This window comes from Mastigoproctus giganteus, chromosome 9 (genome assembly GCF_048544385.1).
Source record: "Mastigoproctus giganteus isolate SK-2022 chromosome 9, ASM4854438v1, whole genome shotgun sequence".
In the NCBI taxonomy this organism is placed as follows: Eukaryota; Metazoa; Arthropoda; class Arachnida; order Uropygi; family Thelyphonidae; genus Mastigoproctus; species Mastigoproctus giganteus.
Genome location: NC_143583.1, coordinates 7824015 through 7850899, shown reverse-complemented (window position 1 = coordinate 7850899; position 26885 = coordinate 7824015). Strand labels below are relative to the sequence as shown.

Below are 26885 nucleotides of genomic sequence, written 5' to 3'. Positions count from 1 at the left end.
TTTCGTATAAAAATATGCATTTAATTAATATTAATTTATTTCCAGACACATATTCTTGTTCATCGTAAATTTGTTTTCTAATATTAATTTAGTGTTTACCATCCTGGTATATATATATATATTCTTTTTTTACGTAAACTTCTAGCTTATTGCCATGAGGGAAACTGTTCACAGCTTTATGTATTCAATAAATGTTCTTTAATTTAAAAATAGCTTGTTATCTGAAACACGTAAGCTTTACTCAATGTTGGGGATTATTAAGTAAGATTTAAATCTTACATAATCCATTCTTAGCGGTGAGCGTCTAAAACAGTTAAATCTTTTGTCTGAAGTATTATTTTTCGCTTCTTCTTTTGTAGACAGGCCAGAGTGTGTTGTGAGGAAGGATTATGACATCGAAGGAAACGTCATATTAGTGTGTTCCGCCCTTGCCAGTCCAACAGTTGTTAATTTTACATGGATGAAGAACAACCTAACCATTTTGGAAGAGCAGATCAACCAAAGTCGCCAGGAAAGTACTCTGACATTAGCTGGGGAGACAAGTGACAATTACGGTGTCTATTCTTGTGTAGCCAGTAATTCCATCGGATATTCCGATCCGTGCCACTTACAGCTCACTGCGCTTCCATGTAAGTTAAGTTTCTTCTTCTTAAAAGACATTTCTGTAAAAATTTAATCTCTTTTGTCGACTGCACTGTTCCATTTAAGTAGCACATTATTGGATTTCTTCTGACTGACTGTTTTCAGCAATTTAGTTTCGTGGTGAATAGGGAGAGATAATAATCTGTTAGGAGGTAATATCTTTGGATACGTATCTAGTGAATCTCGGAATTGGCAAGTCAGTTACCATGGCATTTCGCCTTTATGGGATGGACGTGCCGGGCGGAAATCAAGCAAAAGTTGTTGCTCGTTTTCGAAATTTTAAGTTGTTTCGGTAATCTTAAATGCATAAAAAAGTTTTTCGTTTCTGTCTGATTCATTTATTCTGCACATTAAACGTTCGAGATACTTAACCGACTTTAATATTTCTTATAAATTTTTGATGATTGAGTATCAATCATCAACAGATTTTTTTCCTCTTTCATACTTTTAATGCATCTATTTACTTTACACAGGGAAATATGCATTTAATCAAAGCTTAATAAAGAGACGGCACTCACCTCAATAATCCGTTGTGGTTATATGGATCATAAAACAGTAGTGTGAGAAATCATTGGTTAAACTAAAAACGGTGTTTTAAAATCGCGGTAAGGAAAGTGTGGTTTAAAAAGAGTAATTGAAAAAACTTAGCCTAGAGGAGGAAGGGTGAACCATATCGTCCTCTAGTTGTCCGCAATTATGTGAAATTAAAATTAACAGTTAACAAAATTATTTAAAGTATCTGGATATTTTCCCTCACACATCATTAAGATTAAACTTTGACTCGCTTGTGCGAACTAATGATTTAAATACATTTAGCTTGTTACTTGTGACTACTTTTATTTATTACCGAAATAGAGATTGAAGGACAAACAACAAACGCACTTAAGTTCTCTAATGATTATGTAGTCATCACATCTGTTATCATTTCTTCACTATAGCGAATATTGAAAGTAGAAAAGGAAAAAGGTTTCATTATTTTTATTCCGAAAAGCCTGGGCTGTGATGCTGAATAGGCAAAATTCTGGGGGCTTCTTTTGTGTAGCTAGAAAGTTTACAGAGCCCCATGCACAGCTTACTTAAAAAAAAGTAACAAAAAGAAAAAAACATTACAAGAAAAATTGATCTTTGGTCTTCAAAACAATACCATGTTTTTATATATTTTCTTAGACCGCGTGTAAAAGGTGGAAACAGAAGGAAGAACAGTTAATATTAGAATGACCAAAGGATGCGATGGAGCGAACTATTCTCAACAACCATTAAAACAAATAAATAAATAAATTTCCAGTTACTTATATTATTCCTAATGCTAGAAAGTGCTCATCCAACTCGTCCACCTTGCATATTGCTTCCCTCATTAAATTTACTGATTCCCTTCAGGGCTTTATACCTATATTTTTTAAGCTTTTAAAACATCTGACCCACCAAACATTTCACATAGCGTGAATATTTATCGTCACTGGATCGTCAGATTTTTCACTCAAAGTAAAAATTTACCCACCGATAACAACGCCCTATAAATTGTCAAAATCGCGGTATTACGCCTGTCAGAAGTTGGGAAATTGATAGAGCTTGCCATGAACTTGCCTCTTCAATTTCTGGCTGCGTTTACTCTTCCCATTCTGTCTGTTTCAAGAAGAAGAAGTATTTATTGCAGCTATAAAGAGTTCTTCCGTCTTTCCTATCTGCAAATTCTTTGCTTTCTTCTACTTTCAATCACAGGCTTTTTTTCTTGAGATTTTTTGTTTTAGTTTTGTTTTCACCTCTAACTTAAAACTGATGTATGGGAATAGTACTGTAAAGCAACATCAGTATAATTCCATTACAGCAGTGTTTTTTTTTATTTAAGTTGTGCAGTGCAATACCAAGGCAGCTCCTGGTGAAATCTATCCACAATATGAGCTCGATGCACTTGGTAGCAAGCTTAGTTTTCTCAACACGTACAAACTGAAGCTATGTCCTACCTACAATACGTCTGCCTCTATAATCAGGTTTTATACATCTCAGTCAGATCTCCCCCCCCCCCACTCCAACAAATGTTTGATTGCTAGCATTTTCAGATGCGCCTTCTAAGTTGTTCCTCATATGAACAACGTTTAACGTTCCTTACCAATAATGTCATTTATTTAAACACGTTATAGGTGACATGTCCAGTTATATCAGCAATATCTATACAATATTAGAGATATAATCTAATTTTAGGATCATGGAATTATTAATAATCCATTTTAAAGATATGAAAATAAGTTTTTCTAAGTTAAATACTGTATATCAGCGTAAATATGGAATTTACAAAAAAAAAAAAACAAAAAAAAAAAAACGTAATGTACAATCTATCCTTAAAATCGATGTCGTTATTTATTGAGGAGAATGGTTCATTAAAATACAAGAAGGAAAGTCTACACTCGGTTTGAAGTAGGAGCAACGGGTTTTAAATTAGATCGTTAAACTGATTAGTGACGTCATTTCCGCTTCTAAATTTTGTGTATAATAGAAATTTATGAAAAAGCTCATTTTAATTAGAAAAGTTTTATTATGTAATTTTTTTTTTAATTATTCCTAAGTATCTGAATAATGTTCTACTGTACGTGGTTATAAATGAATCCAGAACAATAAATAAATGGCTGCTTAACTATCTCCATTCATCACTGAAACACGTAGTCTGTGGGGATTTCAATCTCCCTATAATCAAAACCCTATAAGCAATATACAGTCTGATCATAACCCCATCATTCTCTCTGTGCAAATAGAAATGCCCATCATTTCTGGAAGAAGGAAAGTCACAACCAGAATAATTACAGCGCCCAAATACCTTAATCCTGAAAAGTGCGTTTATGCGGCTAGCAATCCCATGCGATCCCGAACTCAGTATTGACCTGATGACAAGATGGATAGCCACTGTTTCCCTTTATGTTGCAACGAAGAAACTAACCATCACGAGAGCATTCAAAGGCCTGGTGGAATCCAAAAGTCTCTGAAAGCTTCCACGTTAAACAGAATTTGCACAAAAGTTGAAAAACTCCGGCTCACCCTCGGACAGAACTGCCTATTCCCGATCTAGGGCGTTTTTATTCGGAACAAGAAGGAGGCGATAAAACTTCACCTAGAGGCTACCATGAATAATGGTAAGCCCTTCCATAGAATCCAATCAGATGACGCCATTGTCTCACTCAATAGAGGCAGTTGGCTCGACCACATAACTAGGTTCGCTACTCAGCCAGAATCCACTACACCAATGGAATTCCCAGTCAATCCGATTTCGACAGACCCTTTAAATTCAGTTCTGCTCACCAAATACGAGCTGATCGACGCAATGAATAGATTAGAACCTACGGCCGCATCCGGTGTTCCTCAGTTTATGCTGAAATGCCTCAGTACATTTGTTGTTGATCCTATCCTCTCGTTATTCAACAAGATCCTTAATCAGTTTTTTTCCCTTCTATGTGGCATGTCTGTCTAGTAAGATCGCTGCCGAAAACACGCTCTGCTTCTCAGCCCAGTCACTTCCGTCCAATTTCCTCTGCATCATGCCTATTAAAGCTCTTTGAGAAAAATCTTCTGAGAACATTAACCATCCAAATTATGCCATAACAGCTACCGCAGATCCACTATGCTACCCGGTCAAGATCCACCACTACAAATCTAGTCACCACCACTACCAAGATCCTCGAGGCATTTGAGCACTGTTCGGAAATCACAGTTACGTATATCGACGTCCAGGCCGCATTTGATTCCATATCAATTTATGCGTTGGCAAGGCTACTACGTGAGTATTACCTCATTGGTGGAGACGTGCTCTGGTTTATTCAGACAATGCTTGAGAATAGGACCATTATTGTTCGCGATGGCATTCTGCGCTACACCAGGACTATTACAGCTGGAGTCCCACAAGGCGGGGTCCTGTCCGGAATCTTGTTCTCAGCTGTTCTCGTGCCATTTGTGACAGGCAGAACTGATATCATCACCTTTCCCGATGACATAAAACTGTTTACTCCCATCAGCCCTGGAGACACTGCTGAATACATCAATGCTATAATCCTTCAAAAAATCCGGAACCTTGAGGCCTTCCTCTCCGGTTTCGGACTTTCTTAGACGGATTTTCGCGGGAGAATTTTGGCTACTGAAGTGGCCATATGGAAATTTTGGCTTCCCTGCACCAAGCACCACCCAGATGGCGGCAGCTCTCAACATCATACGTCTTCTTGCCATCATTCACGAGAGAAGACTTGTCTTTGCCATCAAAATGATGGTCGGCATTATTTCATATTTCTGGGCTAACTGCGGATGGAGGATCCCGGTCCCAACAGGAAGGTTACCGATGCGGCTTCTAATCACTATTCCACATTGACAACCTATACGTTCCGCTTCACGACTCATACTGCTTCGAAGCTGTTGTTGCTGTTATACTGTGTTAAATTTACAAGGTTTATATTGGTATATATGCGCCGATGCGCGGCGCAGGGGACTTCTGTCACAATACACAATATTCATGGAGCGGTGTCTGAATACGTTTGGTTATATAGTATATATCTTTGTTAATAAGAAAAAAATATATATATAAAATTTCAATAATGAAGAATAGTTGGAAACCGTTTTTAGTTAAAATTTATATTAAATATATATATATATATATATATATATATATATTAAATTTTTAGAAACTATCAAGTTGAGATGTAAATTGTTCTCCCCAAGTTGCAGAGCGGTTCTTTATAACAAAGTGTAAGGTTATTAATGTAAGATTATTCCACTTTTAAAAACTTGGAAATTATCTGTGGTATGTAGTAAATTGTTCTGGAAATAAATCCTTCTATACATCTCTCTTTCTGCCTTTTCAGCTCCCTCAGGATGGGTCCAATTACTGCTGCAGGAGGAAAATCTTATTATTGTCGCTGGTGCGGCAGGAAGTATAGTTATTCTGATGGTCGTATTGGTCATCACTGCAGCTGCCGTTGTCATCAGGAGGAGAATACGAGGTGAGTACACGGAAACTTTGTTAATCTACACACAAGTAAGCTTTGTGTGTGCGCAAAACTCTACAAACTTAGAGGAGGTTATAGTTATATTGTCAGAGCAGCGACATTTGCATATGCCGAGCTAAATTATAGCTCGTCTGACACCTGTGATGAGTACAGGACCAGGGTGTTGTCACTGGAGGTTTTATTAGATAAGCAAGCTGCTAGGCATGACTCATTAAAGTGTCATAAATGTCTCTTGAGTTAGCCCTGTTTCTCAAGTCGAGCTTGGCTTTCGTAGAGTTGCTGCCCATAAATTACAACCTTTGGTGTGTTCTGACATTGATTATTTCCATGGATTAAATATATATCTACCTCTCTCTGTCTTGGCTGTATGCTTTAAGTCAACCTTCCGCACACTGATTCCTCACAGTTCTCTTATGAGCCCTAATAATTAGAGTGGAAAACTTGCTAACTACATCTAGTTAGATGCAGGACTTTAGTTAACTATGTTGAATGCAAAGTTCTCTAAGCTGTTGAGCTTAGTGATGACAGAGTAATTAGCGAGAGATACATTATTAACAAGTTGTATGCATTATACATCTTTCCTGAGAAGCCAGCCATTAGTACGTTTGGCACCAAATAAGAATCCATTTACATTCTGCTTGGTGTAACGACAATTTACATCTAATCCAGCTCATATCTATACATTCAGCAGAAGTCGGTAGGCTATCATTTTAATAGTATTATTGTTCTCTTTATTTCTCCTAGGAAATACCCGGTTACAGCCATTGACTAGGGGGTGTAGATACATATTCTGCCATGCAACAGAAAATAATATTATATACAATTTTACATTATATGTAACACTCGTTACTAAATTATACAATGCATGTAGTACTTATTATCAGAATTATACAATACATTAATAACTTGTAATCTGCTTAAGACTTAATAAATAAATGAATAATACTTTTATACTGCTACGTTTAAAGCATAACATCACCATATTTACATTAGCACAGATATTCACAACAGAACAATATACAGAATATCAAATAATTTTTCAATCGACTGAATTTTATTTATTAATCACATTAAGCTGTATACCTGATCATCAACCAAATTTTATTCTGAAATTATGTTAATTACTGCTTATCGTAAATATTTCCTCCTTAAACTACGCTCTTCCTCTAATTCAGTAACAGAATTAACATATACCAGTAAAATTTTATATAAAATATATAAATAATATTTTTTACTGTTTGGATTAATCCTTCCATTTTCATTTATTTGTTTAGCTGCAAATGAAAAACCAGAAATTAAAGAAAGACAGAGGTAAGATTTCTAATATACTTTTTAAATATTTCTATTGAAAAATATGATTTCATTGAAGAGGATTCTGAAGTCAGGAACTCTATGATGCTACTAAAATATGATTTCACTTTCAAAAATCCTGATTTGAACATGCTTGCATTAAGGGGTGGAGATACATGTTCAATGGTCTACTAACCACTGCATGCATTAGGATAAGTGAAGTGGTTGGAAAACCATAAAGATTCATATATCACAAGTTTGCATTAGATATACTCACCATAGTATTTTTATGTCGCCAGTTTTCAGATGAAAAGCGAACAGCAAGAATTGCGCTAGAACAAGTCTTATTTTTATGTAATTGCGTTAAGTTATAAATAAAATAAATTATTTAAAAAAAATCTGTAGCAGGTACATGTGGCGTGCCGTTAGCATATTTAAAGTGTTTTACATTTAAGAGTCATCGGCAGGCGTTAAAAACCTTTTAATTATTTTGAGATATTAATAAAATTCATGGATAATAATATAATAATGTTTTTATTTTATTAATAACATTGAAGAGTTCACGACTAAATACACCATCTATAGTTGTTCCTTTACGATTTATCGAAAGATGTGATGACATGTCCAAGTTGAAGAATGTTTTCATAAATGTGGAGAACTCTTTTCCAGCCTCAGAGTTTAATTGTAAAGGAAAAAATTACATTTACAGATGCGTTTACGAATTAACACATTTCCGAAAGTTTTTTTGTATCTTAAAACCGTAATATTTCTGTTTATAAATTCCTTAGCTTTCCACCGATATGCTATACATCTACATTATCTCATTTATTACGTGAGAAAAATTCCTTGATCATATTTTCCACTATCCTGGAAAATCTACTCCAATGTTCAGATGTTTGAAAGTTTTCCTCTAGTATAGAGCTAAGATGAAGTTCCGTGCAAAATTTCATTAAATTTAGTCCAGTAGAAGATAAATTATTGTTGCCATCATACAAGTATGATTGCAACAATACAAGTAACAACAATTCGCTTCTGGCGGAAGCTGAAGATGACGTCATTTCCGTAACGCTTTTCAAAACGTTTTTGACGTCAAAAAATAGTGAATGCAGTCTAAAATCTGTCACCAAGAAATTGGTTAATTCTTGTTCCACTCAATGCAATATTAATATAAATAAAAAAGTATATCACACTGTCTAGAGCAATTTAAAATCAATCCTGCCCTCTTGAGGTAGCTTACTACAATTTATACATCATTTACAGGATTTTTAATCGATTATGTTTGCTTTATCGACTCAAAATCTAATCAAAGTAATTAAAAGCACATTGTGACTCATACCTCAGTTTACGGCTTTATTTACTTAACCATTTTCTACCCCAAGAAAAGTTTACTCTTATTTCAGTAACAACAAACTAACTTAAATATGGCATGCGAAGCAGAGATTTGCCTTATCTATCCATGTGTATTATGGCTGTAAATTGTGCGAGTCCTCAGGTCTCTGGTGGACTGTTTTGCGGGTCGTAAAATCTCCGAGTTACCGGTGGGAGGAGCTTGCTATCCTCTCCCGAGACAGACTAACCGAACCATGAAGCGAAAAAAAGCCCCATAAAAGTTCCTTGCGTCATTGATGGATTCTAACCCAAGCCTTTTCACCTTCCGTATATATTAACACTATCCAACACGATGTTTACCACCAAGAACTTAAATGCTGTTTTTAACCAATTTTATGCGTAACTTTGAAAATCGCCATGATAGTTTCACATCACGTCACAGTTATTAAATATAGAGTGAGTTACGTCACACCAAAATATGCCAATTTCGCATAATCTAGCCAGTAATGAATGACATACTGATTTATTTTAACAGATAAAAGCTAATTCTCTTAATTTTAGCAATGGATTCTGGCCTGGGTTTTCTTATGAAAAACATAATCAGACTTCTACCTATGGTTCTTAGGTTCAAATTCCGATTTAACAATGTACAGTTTGAAGAGAGCACACTTAGGATTTTTGAAGGCTGTGTAGGTTTTAAGTCCAACTGAATGAAACACAGTTCCTGTGTTTCATTCAGTTGGACATGGTTCTACATGCTATAAAATAGCACGATTATGGTTGGAACATATGCAATGATCTTAAGGTTTGCTTGTTGGTTTGCAGGGGGTTTCACAATGTATTGTTTTTTTTTTTTTTTTTTTGTTTGACGTTTTTTAGTATTGTTGTTATAATGTGCAACATTGGGACAAGCGAGAAGAGTTCATACCAGGACAGTTTAATGAAAAATATATTCCTTCAGTGGAATCAAACAAGATTCTTCTTCCATCCCCCCCCCCTGCACATCAAACTTGGATTGATGAAAAATTTCGTGAAGGGACTAGATAAAGAAGGTAACAGATTTGTATACTTGAGAAGTGTGTTTCCTAATTTAACATATGCCAAACTTAAGGAAGGGATTTTCGTAGGACCCCAAATTAGGAAACTCCTGAAAGACGATGTGTTTGAAACCCAGTTAGAGGAGGTTCAATTGGCAGCTTGAATATTACCCAAAAAGCATGTACTGCCGCCTTAAATGGCGGCAGTACATGCTTTTTGGGTAATAGGAAAGAAGAAAACTCAGACGAGTGCTTCAAATACTTGGGCTGTCGAATGTCTTCGAAAAATCATTTCTTCTTCATTGCCATCTCGAATTTTTCCGCAAAAATCTAGGAGATGTGAGTGATGAACAACGGGTGCGGTTTAATCAAGATATTTCCACGATGGAAAGCGGTACCAAGGTCGCTAGGATCCTGTAATGATGAGGAATTACTGCTGGTGCCTTGTGAGGGAGAGTAAGCAGGAATTCAAGAGAATATCCCATAGTAGCAAACATTTTAAGGACAGTTACAGGTATGATGATTATATATTATTGAAATATAAATATTTCGAAATGATTTATGATATTTTTTTTCGAAGTTAAATGAGTTACATAGAACGTATATATATTAAACGTTGGTACTATTTTTGATGTAGACGTGATAGACTTTTTATGGTGATTTTTGGAATCAATGCGTTTATTTCCTCTAGAATTACATATTTTCATTGCAGAGATATTTTTTGTTGGCTAGTGTAATTCCCGCTCTCTCATCTAAACCCGTCAGAACACGTGCCGCAACCAGTCAACATTGTTTTACTCTCCAACTCCAAACTCATTTTTCTTTTTTCCTTTTGTTCCTTCAACTTCCGTTTACTGGAACAATCCAGTAAACGGAAGTTGAAGGAACAATCTACAAAAATTCAAGATTTTTGTAGATTGTTCTAAAATTGTACAAAAATTAAAATTACAATCTACAAAAATTCAAGTCTAATGTGAACAAGTATATGAACGAGGAAAATAATCGCACAAGACATGGGACCACGATTGGCAATTCACTATAGAACTGGCAGTGATAATTCACAATATTTTGTTCGTACACAATATTCACAATATTTTGTTCGTAGTGAACAACTTTGTAGTTCATTAAGAACAAAATACCAGGGTACATATTCGCTCACCGATGATAGGCCAATAAGGCTTAAAACGGTGCCGTCTGGGCGGTTGTATCCGCCGAGAATAAGTAACAATAGTTTTCTCTATTAGTGAAGCGTACTTATTCGAGGTAGTGCAATATCACAGTAACTCGTTTCGAAGATAGTCACAATGTGAGGTACAATTAAATCAATGCCATCCATTATACTACTTTATACTACGAACAAAATATTGTGAATTATCACTGCCAGTTCTATAGTAGAAAAAAAAAACCATTATATATAAAATATAAGACAACACAGCAAAAAAACATGAAACGCTCAATAAATATATCAAAATAACGAATGTCTGCACGCAGGAAATTGTGTAACTAATAGGGAATATACCTACAAATTATTTTTTAATGATCGAAAAACTTATTTTGCTTGAACTTGTAACAAACCCATACTTTCAAATGTATTGAGAAAACGAGTGTGCTGTTAAATAAGAGAAATAACATCCACAAATGGTTGTGAAGGTTGTACGGTTAATATCGTTTTATACAAATATCATCACCATCACAGTCGGCATAAATTTGCTAAATAAGAGGCCTCTCTTCGCCTGATGAGAGACCAGTAAGTCCAAAGGTTCTCAGGATGTGCCGGACGGATGAAAAGCTGTACGTACGTTTATTCTGATTTTTTTTTTTAAGAAGTTAAATTAAAATATTCAAAATAACATTTAATTCATCATAGCCATTTAAAATGCATTCATTAATAAAGGAATATTTTTATGCACTTAAAGCTTTAACATAAAACATTTTTAGCATATCACTTGTTCTAGTCCCATTACAGAACACTTCCTGTGACCCTCCTGTTGAAGACATTGTTCTTCACTTATTTAAGGCATTACGGAAGAAGCGAAGCAATGTAAAATGTATTTTCGAAACAGCTGTACATGGTGAATAAAGTAAATAGAATGTACTTACCGAAGAAACAATCACCGCGTTATTTCCAACCATTTTGTAGATATGAATAGTCCAATAGTAGCCCAGATAAGCGGAACAAATCTTTGGACTTTGGGCAATGATTCTATTTGCTTTCAGTTGTTGACCGAAGCTGGCTTACCAATACCATTGTGAAGATTAGCCCGCAATGAAAATTTGTGGTTGAAGCTTTGGCGCCGGAGTGTCTATCGGTGTGTGTTCCTCTGTCACAGCTAGTTAGCTGGCTTGATTCTCAATTCCAGCAAGAATGCAGGAAAGGAAATCAATCAGGAAAAGAAGAAAAAAAAGCAGAACCGGAAGAGATTTCAGATACTTTCATCCGATGATTGATAATCTTGTCCATAATGGTGTTTTTGTTTTTCGACACTTCTTTTAAGCGAGCCTTTATATCATTTCACTTTTAGGAGAACGGTCGTCCGTCCGCAATCAGTCGACAGTGGAACAGACGTATTAAATGCCACCATGATATTTTTACATTGATTTGAGTGCTCGAAAATTTTTATATAATATCTGTGGAGTGAACGATAAATCTTTGTCAGACAAAGAGGATTTCGATTTTTGCAGATAATCGAGAAAATGTAATGCGGTGTCTTTTTCTTAAGTCTTCGGATGATGACTTTGATAAAGTGTTCGCTATTTGTTTTCATCCCGAAGCCGCCCTTCAGCAACAAGAATCCGCACTTGTAAAATTCAAATTTTTTAACAACCAGTTGTACCAATGAACTTGTTTACTTCAGTGAAGAGTCAATGTGTCTGTTCACTGAAGAAAATGAATGGGTTTGAGAACTGCAAATATAGTTTGAATTATTTAAGTGAGACAATTTGATGCAAATTCATCTACTCTCTCCCCTAATGATTATATATACTGTACTAGCCAAATTCCTTTCCTTAAATCTGGATATTTTCGAAAACATTACAAATTGTCCTTTCTTTTTTTAATCGAAAATCTTTTATTTTATTTATTTATTTTTTTTTTTTTGCAGCTCTCAAGGCCAACCGACTAGTGGATCCCCTGGAGAGAACTCCCAGTTGTTTTCCCGTCCACATACTTCTGGGGGAGACCAAACCCCTTGCGAAGAATCTCCACTATTCCCGAGTTTAAACCCAGATGGTAGCCCACTGCTTAGGCAAAATGGAACAGGTGGGATCTAAACCTACTATTTTATACTCTGTTCGTGATATGTTTATCATGACGTCATCTGATGGTATTTCTCTACTATCCTAATTATTCATTTTTTCACAAACTATTCCGTGAAACTATTCTGTTTCACGGAATAGTTTGTGAAAAAAATTAGAAAAATTGCATGTGATTCCTATAAACATCTAAAGCTGTTAAATGAAAATGTATTAATTGCTTTTTTAAGTGAAAAAGGCGCTGGAAAGCGTGTTTGTTCTTATGTTGTATAATCTAGTCAGTAGTTAAAGTGATCACATAATAGTCAGGGGCGTTATTAAAAACATATCATGAACAGAGTACGATAGATAATACATTTGTTTAGTTAAAAATAAGTTCACGTTATAAATGGCTCCCAAATGAAAACTCACTTTTAATATCAGTTCCAATAGATGTTGCCAATATCAGCAACCTATGCAGTTTCACTCTGGAACTAAAGATGTTGTAGAAACCCTGTTTATTAAAAATCAAATATCTGGTAATACATTTACAGTCGCACCCCCAACAATAGGGAAACTATAATAAAATCAAAATGGTATCTATTCTATGTTGTTCTTTACTCTATCACGAAAGCAGTAGTAAGATAGGTAAAGAGAAGGTTCCTTAAAAATAATAAAGAAAACAACGCCGAAGTTAAGGTCCTTAAACAATTTCGCAGAACTAAAGTTACTTTTCGGGTTTAACGAACTTTCTCTTGAAAGAGGCTAACATTGCCAGCTAGGAGAAGGGAACTTTATCATCAGAGTTCTTTCATTTCCTCTCGTGCCGAGTGATGAGAGCATCCCTATATCCAGTTATCGCAGCTACTGTGCCAACCAGGTATCTGACGAGGAGAAGGTTCTTCCGCGAGCTCCACTCTGCTGTAATTCCAACTTTGCTCAGTAGATAACATCTCCCGCATTGAGTACACACACACATATGAACCGCGGTATCTTGTGCTGCCATACAGAAATCTCAAGGAAGCAAAAACCTTTCATTTCTTGGGAACAAAAGGGCTACTACACAGTCCCCTTCTATGTCCATTAGGAATGTTTTCTCTGTCCACACGACTAGGATAGTTTTTTATTTATTTTTTATCACTGCTGTCTTTGTCTGTGGCAGGATTACTTTGTTATTTCTCTTTTCTCACCAAAGAGGACTGAAGCATGTCAAAAGAAGAAGGCGTTCTTATAAGTACTGAGAAAATCACTTTCTTTTTGTTTTGAGGACGGTTTTTATTGCTTTAAAACCTTTATCAGATTGGGGTGGGGGCAGGAATTCGTTCGATCCTAAGAAATGAAGTCAAACAAATGAACCATAATAATTTTTCAAAGGATATCAGAATAAATCCTTTAAATCTAATTAATCACATTACGTTAGTATTTAGTTTTACGTTAAGACCAACAAACAAACTTGAAATTTAACATGAAAACAGGGCAGATGGAATGACTTTAATAGTATCTTATCCAAAATGGATTGGGAATTCTTATATCAAAATAAACCAACTATTACTATACTGTTACAATACGTTATTAATAAATTTACTGAAACACTCATTTCCATTTTTGACAAAAAAGAAAATAATCAAAACTTACCAATAAATTTAGTTACGAATTAAAATTAACCCTTCAGGGTAAAAAAAGTATATAAAACTTAAAACATCCCGCCCATGATTAAATTCTCTAAATTAAGAAACAAAAGTAAAACAACTTATTATTGAAAGTTGAAATAACTTTAACACTGAGATAAATAAAAAATCTTAAGGAAAGGAGAGGAATCATTCCAAATTATTTTGGAAATAACTTATCACACTTAAACGTAAGCAGCCCTTTGCTATATCCAGTTTAATAAATGACCATAAAATAGCTTACAACCTTCAACAAATAACTAGTGTATTTGCAGATTATTTTGAAAATTTGAACTTCTACCCCTGACAAGTCGTTCCTAATGAGAGTTCTACCATCATCTCCTTTGGTTGTTTATCAACTAATATACGACAAAAATATCCAACGTGCATTGATCTCTTTGGAAAAAGAAAAGACTACGCACAAGATTCTTATAAAATTAATAGTTTAGAAAAAAAAAGGTTCTTCTCGACTAATATGAACAATCATTCATATGAAATACCATTCCTATGTCACATATTTAATAAATCTCTTCTAGAACGGGGCATTCGTACTCCCATTTATATATATATATATAAAAAAAGAAATCCAAATTTGAAATTGCAAATTACCGACCTCGCTCTGGCAATATTCTACTGAACGTGATTACATCTATCTCTCTCTCTCTCTCTCTCTCTGGGGCTTTTGACTCTTTCGATTTCCTTGCTAAAACAATAAATAATCGTGCATGGAATTATCAACCCCCCCACCTATTAAATTGGATGATGAATTATTTCAGGCAGAGCATATCAAAATAAATTATCCTAAGTATTATTAGTATACTCTCTAACGATATTACATTTTATACTGCGAGAACACTTCCTCTGGACCACTTTTATTTATTATACTTTAACAACCCCACAGATATTAACTTTTCTAGAGGCATTATAATTCTGTTATACGCGGATATGATAATAAGATAATTTTCATCCTGTACAATTTAAACCAATGTTAATCTGTACAACTCGCTTTAAACAAATTCGATAATTAAAAACAAATAATTTTAAAGGTTAATACCGTAAAATGCCATATACTTACCTTTAAAGATACTAGAAATAGAATGTTTCGCAACCTTACACCATGGATAATAAAATAATTAATAGGGTATCCGTATCTAAAGGATAAAGGAGTTATATTTGCGTATAGTGACTCCTTTCAAAATCATATTTACTATATTATATCACAAGTCTGCAGAAAGTTAGTTTTTATCAAGATATTAGCTGCAGGATTAATTAATTCTGAATTAACCAAAATTTTATTCCGTTGTCTTATCTTTCCTATATTAGAATATTCTTCTTCAGTGTGGAATCTGAACTCCACTGCTTTAGTAGTAAAATATACGTTGAAAGGATTTAAGCTTTAGCAACAAAAGCAGTTTATACCTAACTTATTTATTTAAATTAATTTCACTTCAAACCACTATCAAAAACAAATCTATAACAATAGCACACGTCACAATATCTTTTATATTTTTTCTAAATTATTTTTTATAATTTTTTTATCTGATATACTGTAACAATTAATATATCAAAACATCAACCACATAGACACAACTTATTTAAAATAAACTTTAGAATAAAATATGAATGACTTTAACGATTGAACTACTGTATCTATAATTAATGATATATCTTCATCAATAATATTGATGAAGGTATATCAGACTTAATGTCTAAGTTTGCAATGATACAAAATTATACAGTCATTAGAGTGAGCTACTGCAACAGGATCGAGAAAAGGTAAGCAGATGGACTGACAAATGGTAGTTGAAGTTTAACATTGACAAACGCAACGTACTGCACATGGGTAGTAGTAACCCTACAGTAACTTATCGATTGTGTGGCAATACACTCAGGGTAGAAATTTTGCTAGTTGGATAAAGAGGTGATTGTCCCTTTGTATAAGGCCATGGTTAGATTGTATCTTGAGTACCGTATACAGGTCTGGAGGCGTCACTTTAGGAAGAATGTAGATCTGCTGGCACGGATGCAGAGAAGGGCAACCAGATGATGAAGGGAACAAAAGGGTGCTCCTACCTAGAAAAGCTTCAGTTCTGCAAATTTCAGTGTCTCGAGACCAGGCACCTGCGGAGAAATTTAATTGAGGTTTTTAAAACCTTGAATGGATCGAGTAAGCTGAATGTTAATGGTATTCTTCAACTTGCTGAGACTACAAATATGAGGGCATAAATTCAAGTTGAGGAAGGATGGTTGCAGGATAGATGTGCGAAAGTTGGCCTTCAGCCAGCGGGTGGTTGATCGTTGGAACAGGCTTCCATCTGTTGTTGTGGAAGTGTATGGGTTGAACAAATTCAAGGAAGAACTAGACAAAATCTTGGGAGGGTGCAGATGGGTTAACTGTGTTTTTTTTTTTTTTTTTTTTCTTTTTTGGCGGATGCTATATAAGCTGGCTTTCTTGCATCATTTGCTTTTACTACTACTACTATTCACCACCATGATCTTGACCTCTTTTTAAACTATACCACCTTCCTAAATCAGGTAGAGACCAATGTATTTGAACTGTGACTCTGTAAAAACGCTTATTAACGTTATACATGAGCATAATTGAATAAACATAAAAATGTATATACTCAACTTTTAATGGACCTTACGCGTTTTCCTCTCAATGTTAATTAAAAATAAAACAAATTTCATGATGTAGTGCATTGCTCTTATCTATGTTTTTTACTCTTAATCTGAATTATTATTTTGTATATTATAAATATGACATTACACATTGTAACAGGGTTCATCCTTAGTGTTCAAATAAATGGATAAATATTTTGTTTTTCAGATCGTGTTTCAATAGCTGTCGATTTTTGAATACGTAAAGAATTGATGGAATATATATATATAGATTGTATCTGCAATTGGGCGCTTTGCAAATCAACTTATTTTGTAGGGTTATCTGGCGGAGTGAATTCTCTTTCTACGCCTTCTTACGCTCTTAAGATGAAATATTTGGAATAAATCGCAATAAAAGTTCCTGCAATGCAGTTACTGAAGACTACAAACACACAAGAAACAATGGAAATTATTTATTTTAATTTCAAACAGTGTGCTGCTTGAATTGATTTCCTATATCACAATAATTAAGTCTTCTTAGAGATTTTAACACAACGTAATATAAACTAAGTTTTAGGCAAATAATAGCAAATCTCCTGAGCTTTATATATTTAGATATTAACGAGTTATTGAAAAAAAAAAAGAAACAGAACCTGTCCTACTATTAGTTATATGAGTCATATTTCGAAAAAAAGAAAAGAGGGTCTGATTAAATTTATTTTTTTCTCACCAGGAAATCAATAAATCCAACTTAAAGCATAATTACTATTAAAAATTTAAAGAATTCCGGATTTATTTAAAAGAAGTTTTATGTAACTGTAGCACCAGCAACTGATTAAAACTTAACTGTCCATATTAGTAATATATCAAAGAAAATAATACATTACTCGGCCAAAATAACAGAAATCGATCCTAACTGTCCTACAGTGCTTCCATCTCTCCGAATTACAACTTAAATTCGATTAACATAGAATTTTACTAGCAGGAAAAAGGAGGCGATTATCCCTTTGTATTAGGCAATGGTCAGGCCACGCCTTGAGTACAGCGTACAGATCTGGAGGCCTCATTTTAGGAAGGATGTAGATTTGCTTGAACGTGTACAGAGAAGGGCAACAAGATTGGTGAGGGGAATGAAGGAATTCTCTTACCAATCGAGGCTTAAATTCTGCAGTTGCAGCGGCTGGAGACTAGGCACCTGCGAGGTGATCTGATTGAGGAGTATAAGGCCTTGAATGGGTTCAGCACGCTGAATTCTGATGGGATTCTTCCACTTGATCAGATTACGAACCTAAGGGGGCATAAATTCAAATTGAGGAAAGACAGTTGTAGAATAGATGTGCGGAAATTTGCCTTTAGCCAGTGGGTGGTTAATTGCTGGAACAAACTTCCATTTGTCGTTGTGGAAGTTGATAGCTTAAGTAAATTCAAGGAGGAACTGGACAAACATTTAGAGGTAATGGTTGTGTGAATTTTTTTTTTTTTTTTTTTTTTTTGGCTGCTGTACATACGCTTGCTTTCTTGCATCACATGCCACTATTACTATGCCTGAAATTGAAACCATCCATTGCTGTAACAATATTTTTTTGTTTTTTAGTTCCTTCGTTGATGAAGATGCTGGAATGCCCACTTCTATATATTCTGACGCGTCCACAGGTTTTACGTCGGGCTCAGATCTGGAGACTGGGAGATAAGAGGGAGAAATGGGCGTGAGCGAATTCACCATCGCGTTCCTCGAACCACTTGCAAACAGATCTAACACAGTGGATAGTCTCATTATCATCCTGAAAATGGCCATCTCCTTCCGGACAAAAATAAAGCATAGTTTGTGACGCTTTATTTTTATTCGGAAGGAGATAACCAAGAATTGGAAAACCAAAGACAACTTTTTGGAAACACAAAGAATTGACGAGAAAGAATGTAGATATAGAAATACAATTAAAGATGTTCAGATGTTATATTATGTAGTGTGCTCGAAGAATGCTGAAAATGAAATGGGCTGATAAGATTAGGAATGCAGACGTCTGGGGAAGAAAGGGAAGTACACTACCGCTTATTGAAAGAAGTGGTTAAAAGGAAGTCGATATATATTGAACATATTATGAGAGGATCATCTGCAAACAGACTAATTACATCATCAGAGGGATGGACGGAGAGAGAGAGAAACGACATGGGAGGCCAAGAAGAGAAAGGCTAGGTGACTTAAAGGAATGGTTCAATAGGAAGAAATACTTTCAACTAAAGAGATTTTCCCACTTAGAAAGATGTGGCGAATCATGACTGCAAACTAAAGGAGACCGCACCTGATGATGATGGTGAAGGTGCATGCGATCGATAATTTTCTTTTACATATTGAGGAGACCAGATAGCTACCATTTCCCGCATAATTATTCAACTTTCGCAGCTTGACAATCCATCGCTTCATCCGTTTGCTTCCGCATTCAAGGTCTGCTATCAGGAAAATAAGAGTAAATCGGGATTTATTATGGCAGATCGGTGAATCAAGATTCGTTACGATAGACTGGTTATTCGACGTCATTATGTTATGTAAAACTTCCGGTTATTCCTTCGGAAGTGGGGGCCGTATTCCGACAGCTTTCTATAAATTTTACATATTGTGGCCTTGAGCAATTCTGATTTTCATAGTCCTTGCTACTGAAATCCCAGCTTCTGGCTTACGAACATTTTAAAGGTCATCAAGCATATGTTTTGGTTGTTTAGTTAAATATTATTCTAATGATATTTAAGGCACAGCAGCTATTAATTACCCAGGTTGTTACAGGATAAATATTTACCAGAATTATGAGAAACTTCAGCTATGCCAAGATAACAGCCCATTTATTTATTTTATTTTTTATTACGATTCTCTGATTTCAACATATTTTATTTGCAAAACGTCCATGCAATTGAGTTTCAAATATTTTGGCTAGCAGTATATGCACACAAGTACAATGAAGATTCCTTAAACGAGAATACATTGGTATATCCGACACAAGTTGAGAAATAATAATCAGTATTTAAAAAATAAATAAATCTGAGTTCGGGCGAGTGGTCACAAATTAAAAAAGGAAATATGACCTCTGTCATTATCGCTTTTAACAGAAGTAGTCCGATGACGGAATTCAGAAAAACAGAACAGCAGATAAGCAGTTCCAGTGAATTAATGGACTATTTAGTAATGGCTTTTCAACACGATCTTCAAACGCTTCCGATGGCGGACATGTCAGTAGACTAATCAAATGCGCTTCCTCCTTGCTCGAGTTCTTCTGAAGTGGAGCAGACCGATATAGAGAGAAAGAGCTTCATTAAGTCATTTTATTGGTTGCCGTAATGTTCTCATCGATTTGAAATGGCCTCACGCTAATTGGGAATTCCCGGGATCGACAACACGTTTATGTGCATTGCTGTTAAACGCTGGACAATTCGGAACTTGCAGTTGCTGGTCAGTTGGGCGGCTCGTCCACATATCGACCACTTTCTTCCCAGAAAACATAATGAAGGAACCTCCCAAAGTCTTCCTCCCGTGTTTACAAAGTCCTGAAGGGAAACTAACCTCCGCCAAGCCATCTGTTACTAACTATCAGAAGATTCTCCCTTTCCGAATTAAAATCCCATCACTTGGCTTATTTCTGCAAAGTTTCTTTGAACATTTCTTTTGATACTTCGTCCCTAGTTTACATGCAGATAGGGGAAACTACATTCCTCCGACTTTTCTCTCATTACTGCCCGGATAAATGGACTTTTCATTGGGAAAGTTAGCCAAAATCTTAACAAAGGATGTTCATTAAAATGCGCGTTCCCCAATTCATCCAGTTAATTTGCCAGCGCGGTTGTTGTTGACCTACTTTAGCGTGATGCGCCTATTTCGGAATCGAGAAACTCAATTAAACATTAAACTATGCATTCCAAGTACGAGAACTCCGCCCCTTCGTGGTGAATATAAGAGAACGCTTTTCTTACAGCGAATGAGAAAGACTATAACGAACTTCGGTATGGATGTGTTTTTTTTTATTTTTTCTTCTCTCTCGAAATTAAAAAATAATTTACTATTATGTTTTCTAATTGGCAAAGACGTGGTGAAGTCATTAAAAGTATTAATCTTCGCAAAGATTATTAAGATAGGGAAAAGCGCTCCAGCGAATAACGACATGGAAAGCCTGCAATTGCTAGCAGTTAAATAAGGAATGATTGAGATCACTGATGCTAGTCGTACAGAAGTTGAATGTATTTTTTGTGAATAACTAAAGAAATGCTAATAATTGGGGAGCAATTTAAAATATGAAAAGAAACGAAAAACATTTAAAAAAAAAAAAAACTTACTCTGGATTTTGTGCAAAGTGAATGTGTTCCAAGCATGTGTGTTTGGCTGCTTGCGAAAAAAAAAAAAGCGGAAATAAAGATATAGTAATTAAAAAAAAAAAGGGTAAGTAATGGCATAAAATTGTCTTTTGTTGTAAGTCTAGTATCAGTATTCAAGAAAGCGATGAAGAACTCTAGTCCACTGTGGACATTTCCATCCAAGTGGCCACTCATGCACCTAATCTAATCAGTATAATACACCGATTGATGCAAAATACACTGCATAGTAGAAAACATAGTGTATTTTGCATGCTGTCGAATATTGATTGATCTCAATATTTCCTCTATTTGTGAACAATGATGAATCTCAAGGCGAGAACAGAAAAGTTTGAAATTATCTTCTTGCTCTGTAAAGTGACCATGTTACATCCATCACCTGAAAATGCTTACCATCATTTTTCATAAATAACAATTTTACATGTCTTGTCCATTGCACGAACTCAAAAATTGTACTTTTCCCTAAGTTTGAGCTCTACTCTTAAGTTTAAATGTATAAATTATTTTTAATATCACTGCAAATAGATGGAGAGTTCGTATGTTCGTTCTTAGCTCAATCTAGCATGTTTTTATTTAAAATCATGTAATTTTATACTTATCTACACCAACAGAACACCCTCCTAGTAGACATCACTTCTTCGGGATGAGACTGCCTAGGGAAAGGAATAAATAACAAATAATAAAACAGTCACAGTTGCCTTCCCTCATGATGACACAGCCTTAAACTTCTTTGATGGAGGATGAACCAGGATGTTTCCAGTTCGCTGACGCACGTTTCAATACTATCATAAATTTTCTGCCATCTTTTACTGGAAGAAACTAAGTTTTTATATAATAATATTACTATTAATAATGTCAATGATTACCAGGTAACTTTCGACGTCACAAGAGGCATCCCGCAAGGGAGTGTGCTTTCAACAATTCTCTTCGCAGCACTTTTGGAACCTTTCCTAGCATGTAATTCTAACTTTGTCTCTTATGCCAATGATCTGAAGTTCTACGTGAGTTCAAACCATCCGGATCAGATCCCAGATATTAACCAACATGCCTCTACACAGAAAATGAAACTGGAAAACTATCTAGCCATAATTGGGTTGCATCTGAACCCTTCCAAATCTGCTCAACTACCGATCAGCAAAAAAAAAAAAAAAAAAAAAAAAAAGAGTTAAAAATTATGTTCAAATCTTCGTTGGCGGGGAAAGGGTGCAAAGGGTAACTTTCCACACAGACCTAGGCCTCACCTGGGATGTTGGGGTCACCTTCCAGCCTCACTTTGTCAGGATGAGACAGACGTATGCGGCACTTTGGGCAGTGCGCCAGGAGCTCGTTGGTGTGCATTAGCCAGCGCTGCTTTGTCTGTACATTCTGAGGTGCATTACCCCTATCCCTCACTACGCATCTCAAATTTGGGCATCTGCTCCTGCCTCCCACCTAAAAAAGTACCTCAGTCTAGAACATCGGTTGCTCAGATGGATGAACAAGGTGGTGGGTCACTCTTTTACTATCTCCAGATCCATCCTCCAAACTAATCTAGGGACTACTCCCTGGAGACTTCTCATCACGACAAGAAATGTACTCATGCTAGCTCGGCTTATCACAGGCCGAATAGATGCTCCATCTGTATCGACGTTAATCTCTGGCCCAAAGAACACAAAAGGTGAATGCCGCGACTCCTGCCACCCTCTGCGGTTTACACTCACAAAAAACATTGATCCCCTTAGGGGCATGTTTCCGGCCAACTGCCTCCAAATCTACAATAAACTGGACATCAACCCTGATAAGTTCTGTCAGGACAAGCTCTACAGAAAGGAATGCCTCAAGAACTGTTACCAACTATTGAACCTGTGACGATCGCCTACACCTTGCCAACCGGGCTAGCCAGGTGGGTAAAGTGCCTGCCTGGCAACCCAAAGGTCGTGGGTTCGAATCCCGCCTCGGGCTTGGATAAAAGTACTGCAAAAACCTTGGGAGGTGCATTATGGCCACAGAAGCCGATGCGCCAACAACTACCATCACCTGGACTTTTTGCCTGCTGCATTTTTTTTTGTATATATATATATATTTTTTTTTAAATTCTGATGTCTATTACTATAAACTTTGTTTTATTTGAAACGTATGTAAGTTCAATTATGTAAATATCTCGAGTCGAGCACGCATGTACATTGTACATGTGGTTACTCGCACCTCAGTATGTAAATCTCTCACCCTCCTGGCACACTACCGTTCCAAGGTGACCCACAGTTTCTTGTGGTTAATAAACGGATAATAATAATAATAATAATATTACCCAAAAACTTAACAGCGGTTCATTTAGTATTTATGGGGCCGCCTTGGTTATTGGTTAACGTACTTGCTAACTATTCTGCTTTGTTTACTAATGCCCTTCTCGTATGTAACTGATATATAAAGTAAGTTTTCTGTAAAACCCGTTAGACCACAACGTCTGTTCAAACAAACCCAACCTAGTATGAAGACGTGCATCTCAGTGCTCACCAAGAAAGAGCTTTCCAAGAATTTCTTCAGATGCTGATAGTCAATTGCATACATTGTCTGTACTCTAACATCTGACAAGAATTTAAGTTCAATCTTATTTATAAACCCAGAATATAGAGAAATTATAGTGGAAAAAATCCAGAAAGTAATGAAACACCTTCATCGCGTTCCAAGTGACACGTGTTTATCAGGTCAGTGGCTACCACAAAGCTGAATTTCCATTGGGTGCTTCTTCATTTAATAAGCAATAAATGCTAATTGTTGCATCCTATGATTATTACTGACCGGCTGGACAGCCCTCCATCCCAAAACTAGCCCACGCGGTAGAAAAGTGACTGAGTTCATATTCCAGCAATGATGCCAGGAATTTTTATGCGCTTTTCTCACGATGTGACTGAGTTAATCTCAGGCTATTGTTATGTGGCTTTTTCGTTTAGCAAACAGGCAACTCGACCACGCAATTTTTTTTGAATACGCCAAAACGTGTTACCGACGCAGATCATCTTTTGTAACCTGTTTTAGATCATCTGCTCTAAAACAGGTTACACAACTAACTTAATACCTTGGTTTACCTTGCTAATAGTTATGACCTGGGAAGGTGCAATATTTTCAAATGCTGTATTACTGAATGTCTACTAATCCTGCGTTATATTAATCATCTTTGTTAATGGAGAGCCCAATCGCACGAAGGTAAGTTTCCACTTCATGTAGCTGTCGGTTAGAGCTCACAGTGGCAGACTGGGGAGACTGGGGCATTTTGTAACGACGTACGTTGTAAAGTTAGCATGATTTCCGAGGAAGGATTCTAAAGATGCTGTGAAGAGTGCGGAAGAGAGAGAACACCCCCTTGGGGAAGCCCACTGAAGCATAGAATCCGGTGATGATTGTTCTGATTTAGTGCAATGGATAAAGGAATCGTTAGGTGACAGAAGACAGTGAGTGCTTGTCAATGGGTACTGTTCTTCTTGGAATAATGTTATTAATGGAATTGTCCAGGGTTCAGTGCTGTTTTCAATATTGTATTAACGGTACTGATTAAGTCATATGAGGCTTAATATCTCACGATGAAAAAGGTTGGTTAATGACAGTAATCAGGCTATGCTACTGCAACAACCTCTAGAAAAATTAGGCAGTGGGCTCAGAAGTGGTAATTTAAGTTTCACATTGACAAATGCAAGGCACTGCATATGGGGCATAACACCAATTGGGAAGTACCACATTCTAGATGGTAGAGAACGAAAAAGATTATTGGATATTGTTGTCTGACATGAGGTTCTGTGAATAGTACAGACTGGCTGCTATCAAGAATCAAGTGGTTCTGTCAATGATATGCAAAAAATTTGGAAGTAGCGACAAGGAGATGATCGATAGAATGCTACGAGTGGACATTTTTTTTCTCATGTAGAACAGTGACTAGTTGACAAAAATATATATTTTTTTGATTTTTGAAGCAAGCTTCCATCTGCTTTTGTGATTGTGGATGTGGTAGTTTTCGTAAATGTAAGGATTTACATTTACGAAATTTTTTTTTTTTCAACTACTATTCTATAATGTTCTATAATGTTCTATAAGCTCCTATGTTCTATAAGCTCCTATGTTCTATAAGCTTGCTTCCTTCCATAATTTTCCATAATATATATATATATATATATTTTTTTTTTTTTTGATGTAGTAAAGATAGATAAAATAAATAAATTAGGACTTTTTCATCACAGATTTTTTATCAGTTTACTGAATCTGAAATACAGGCTAAATTTATACCTTTTTATATAACTTTCTGGATTTTTTTCATGATTTTTTAGATTTTGTTTTCTGGGGGGTGGAGAGAGATTATATGTGTCAGAATATGCTAAATCAATATGACAGATCTCACCATTACCTTCTATGAAGAGATTGAAAAAAAAAAAAAAAAACATTTAATCAGTTACAAACATAACCTTATTTATAAAATCTAAAGAATACTGTTTTTATATGCTGTAACAGTAGTTATTCTTTTTGCGGATTATGGTTATTAATATTTTCATTATTAATTATTTTGCCGAATTATTAGAGAATTAATATTATATTGAAATATTAATTCTCTTATTCTATTAATTCCATTCATTCATTCTATGAATCTATTAATTCCATTAATTCTCTTATTAATTACAATCTATTGTAATGTTAATTTCGCAAATAATATTTCGTTATAATATTAATTCGGTAATTAATTGCCGAATAATGTTTTATTGCATTTATTATTAAATATATTTTACTCTAAATTTTTACTTATCTGGAACTTATTTTTAAAGATAAGCGATCAGTCTGATACGTAATTAATTCTGACTGTTCCCTCTACAGGAATTGTGCGCTTACATCAACGGCCGGATGAAATCAAGTCCCCGGTCCTGGACAGCTAGTTGGGGGAGGCTGAATCGCGTTGTGCTAAAGAATGGAACATTCCCTGAGGATGTGGGTCCTTGTTCTTTCTGTCCGTCGCTTGGAGCCCGCCGAGGCAGTGATAACTACAGTGATTTTACGCCCTGAAAATTCCAACGAGATTGTTCGGGAATGGATTTCCTTTTGTGTGAAATAGATGAACATTCGCGAGAGAGGAAACTTTTGGGGTTAGCAATGTCCCTTGGCAAAAACCTTGTCCCTAACACCATCGACCTGCGGGGTGCACCTCGGCTCGGTCTAAAAGCTACTGACTGTTCCCAAATCTGTCTCTCCAGAGGAGAGAACCATTGTGACGTGTGTATATTCGTGAGCCACCCGTTTATGATGAGGATTCGGCAGCTGTGTTGTCCAAATAAATGAAACAAAAAAAAAGAAAAAAACAAAACCAAAGCAGCAAATAAATATCGTTTGTGTCTTTCTGTATAAATATTTGTAGCTGTTTATTAAGCAGACATTCGCAGAAGAAGAATTAAAAAAGAAAAGCTACACTACATTTAATAAGGAACAAGAAAAAGGAAAAATTCGTAATATTTGTACGGATCAGAGATATTAGCAAAAGCATCCCTTTATGTACTAGTCATTTGTTAACCATTAACATCACTTGTTTCACCATCATTCCAACACATAATTGTTTGCCATTCGTTTATTTAAAGAGTAGTATTTTTGTTCCATTATAGCTTTCGTGAGTACTTACTTTCCAATAAAAAGATTTTAAAAAAGAATGTTTTTAGCCTTTATTTATTTTTATTAAATACGAAAGAGGTTGGCTTTCCACATGTCCGAAGAAAAACAAAGCAGCACACCTTCCGAACAGGTCACTTTTG

The 26885-nt window shown here is 35.6% G+C and overlaps 1 protein-coding gene across 1 annotated transcript in view; it reads left to right on the top strand.

The window, feature by feature from the left end:
* Positions 1-26564, top strand: part of LOC150080045 (synaptogenesis protein syg-2-like) — a 294352-nt gene extending 267788 nt beyond the window's left edge. The window contains exons 10-14 of the mRNA XM_090381151.1: positions 360-629; positions 5478-5615; positions 6896-6932; positions 12379-12536; positions 25963-26564. Coding sequence (XP_090237277.1) covers positions 360-629; positions 5478-5615; positions 6896-6932; positions 12379-12536; positions 25963-26021 — 662 coding nt within the window. The 3' untranslated portion in view covers positions 26022-26564. The remainder of the gene's footprint in view (positions 1-359; positions 630-5477; positions 5616-6895; positions 6933-12378; positions 12537-25962) is intronic.
* The last annotated feature ends 321 nt before the right edge of the window (positions 26565-26885 follow it).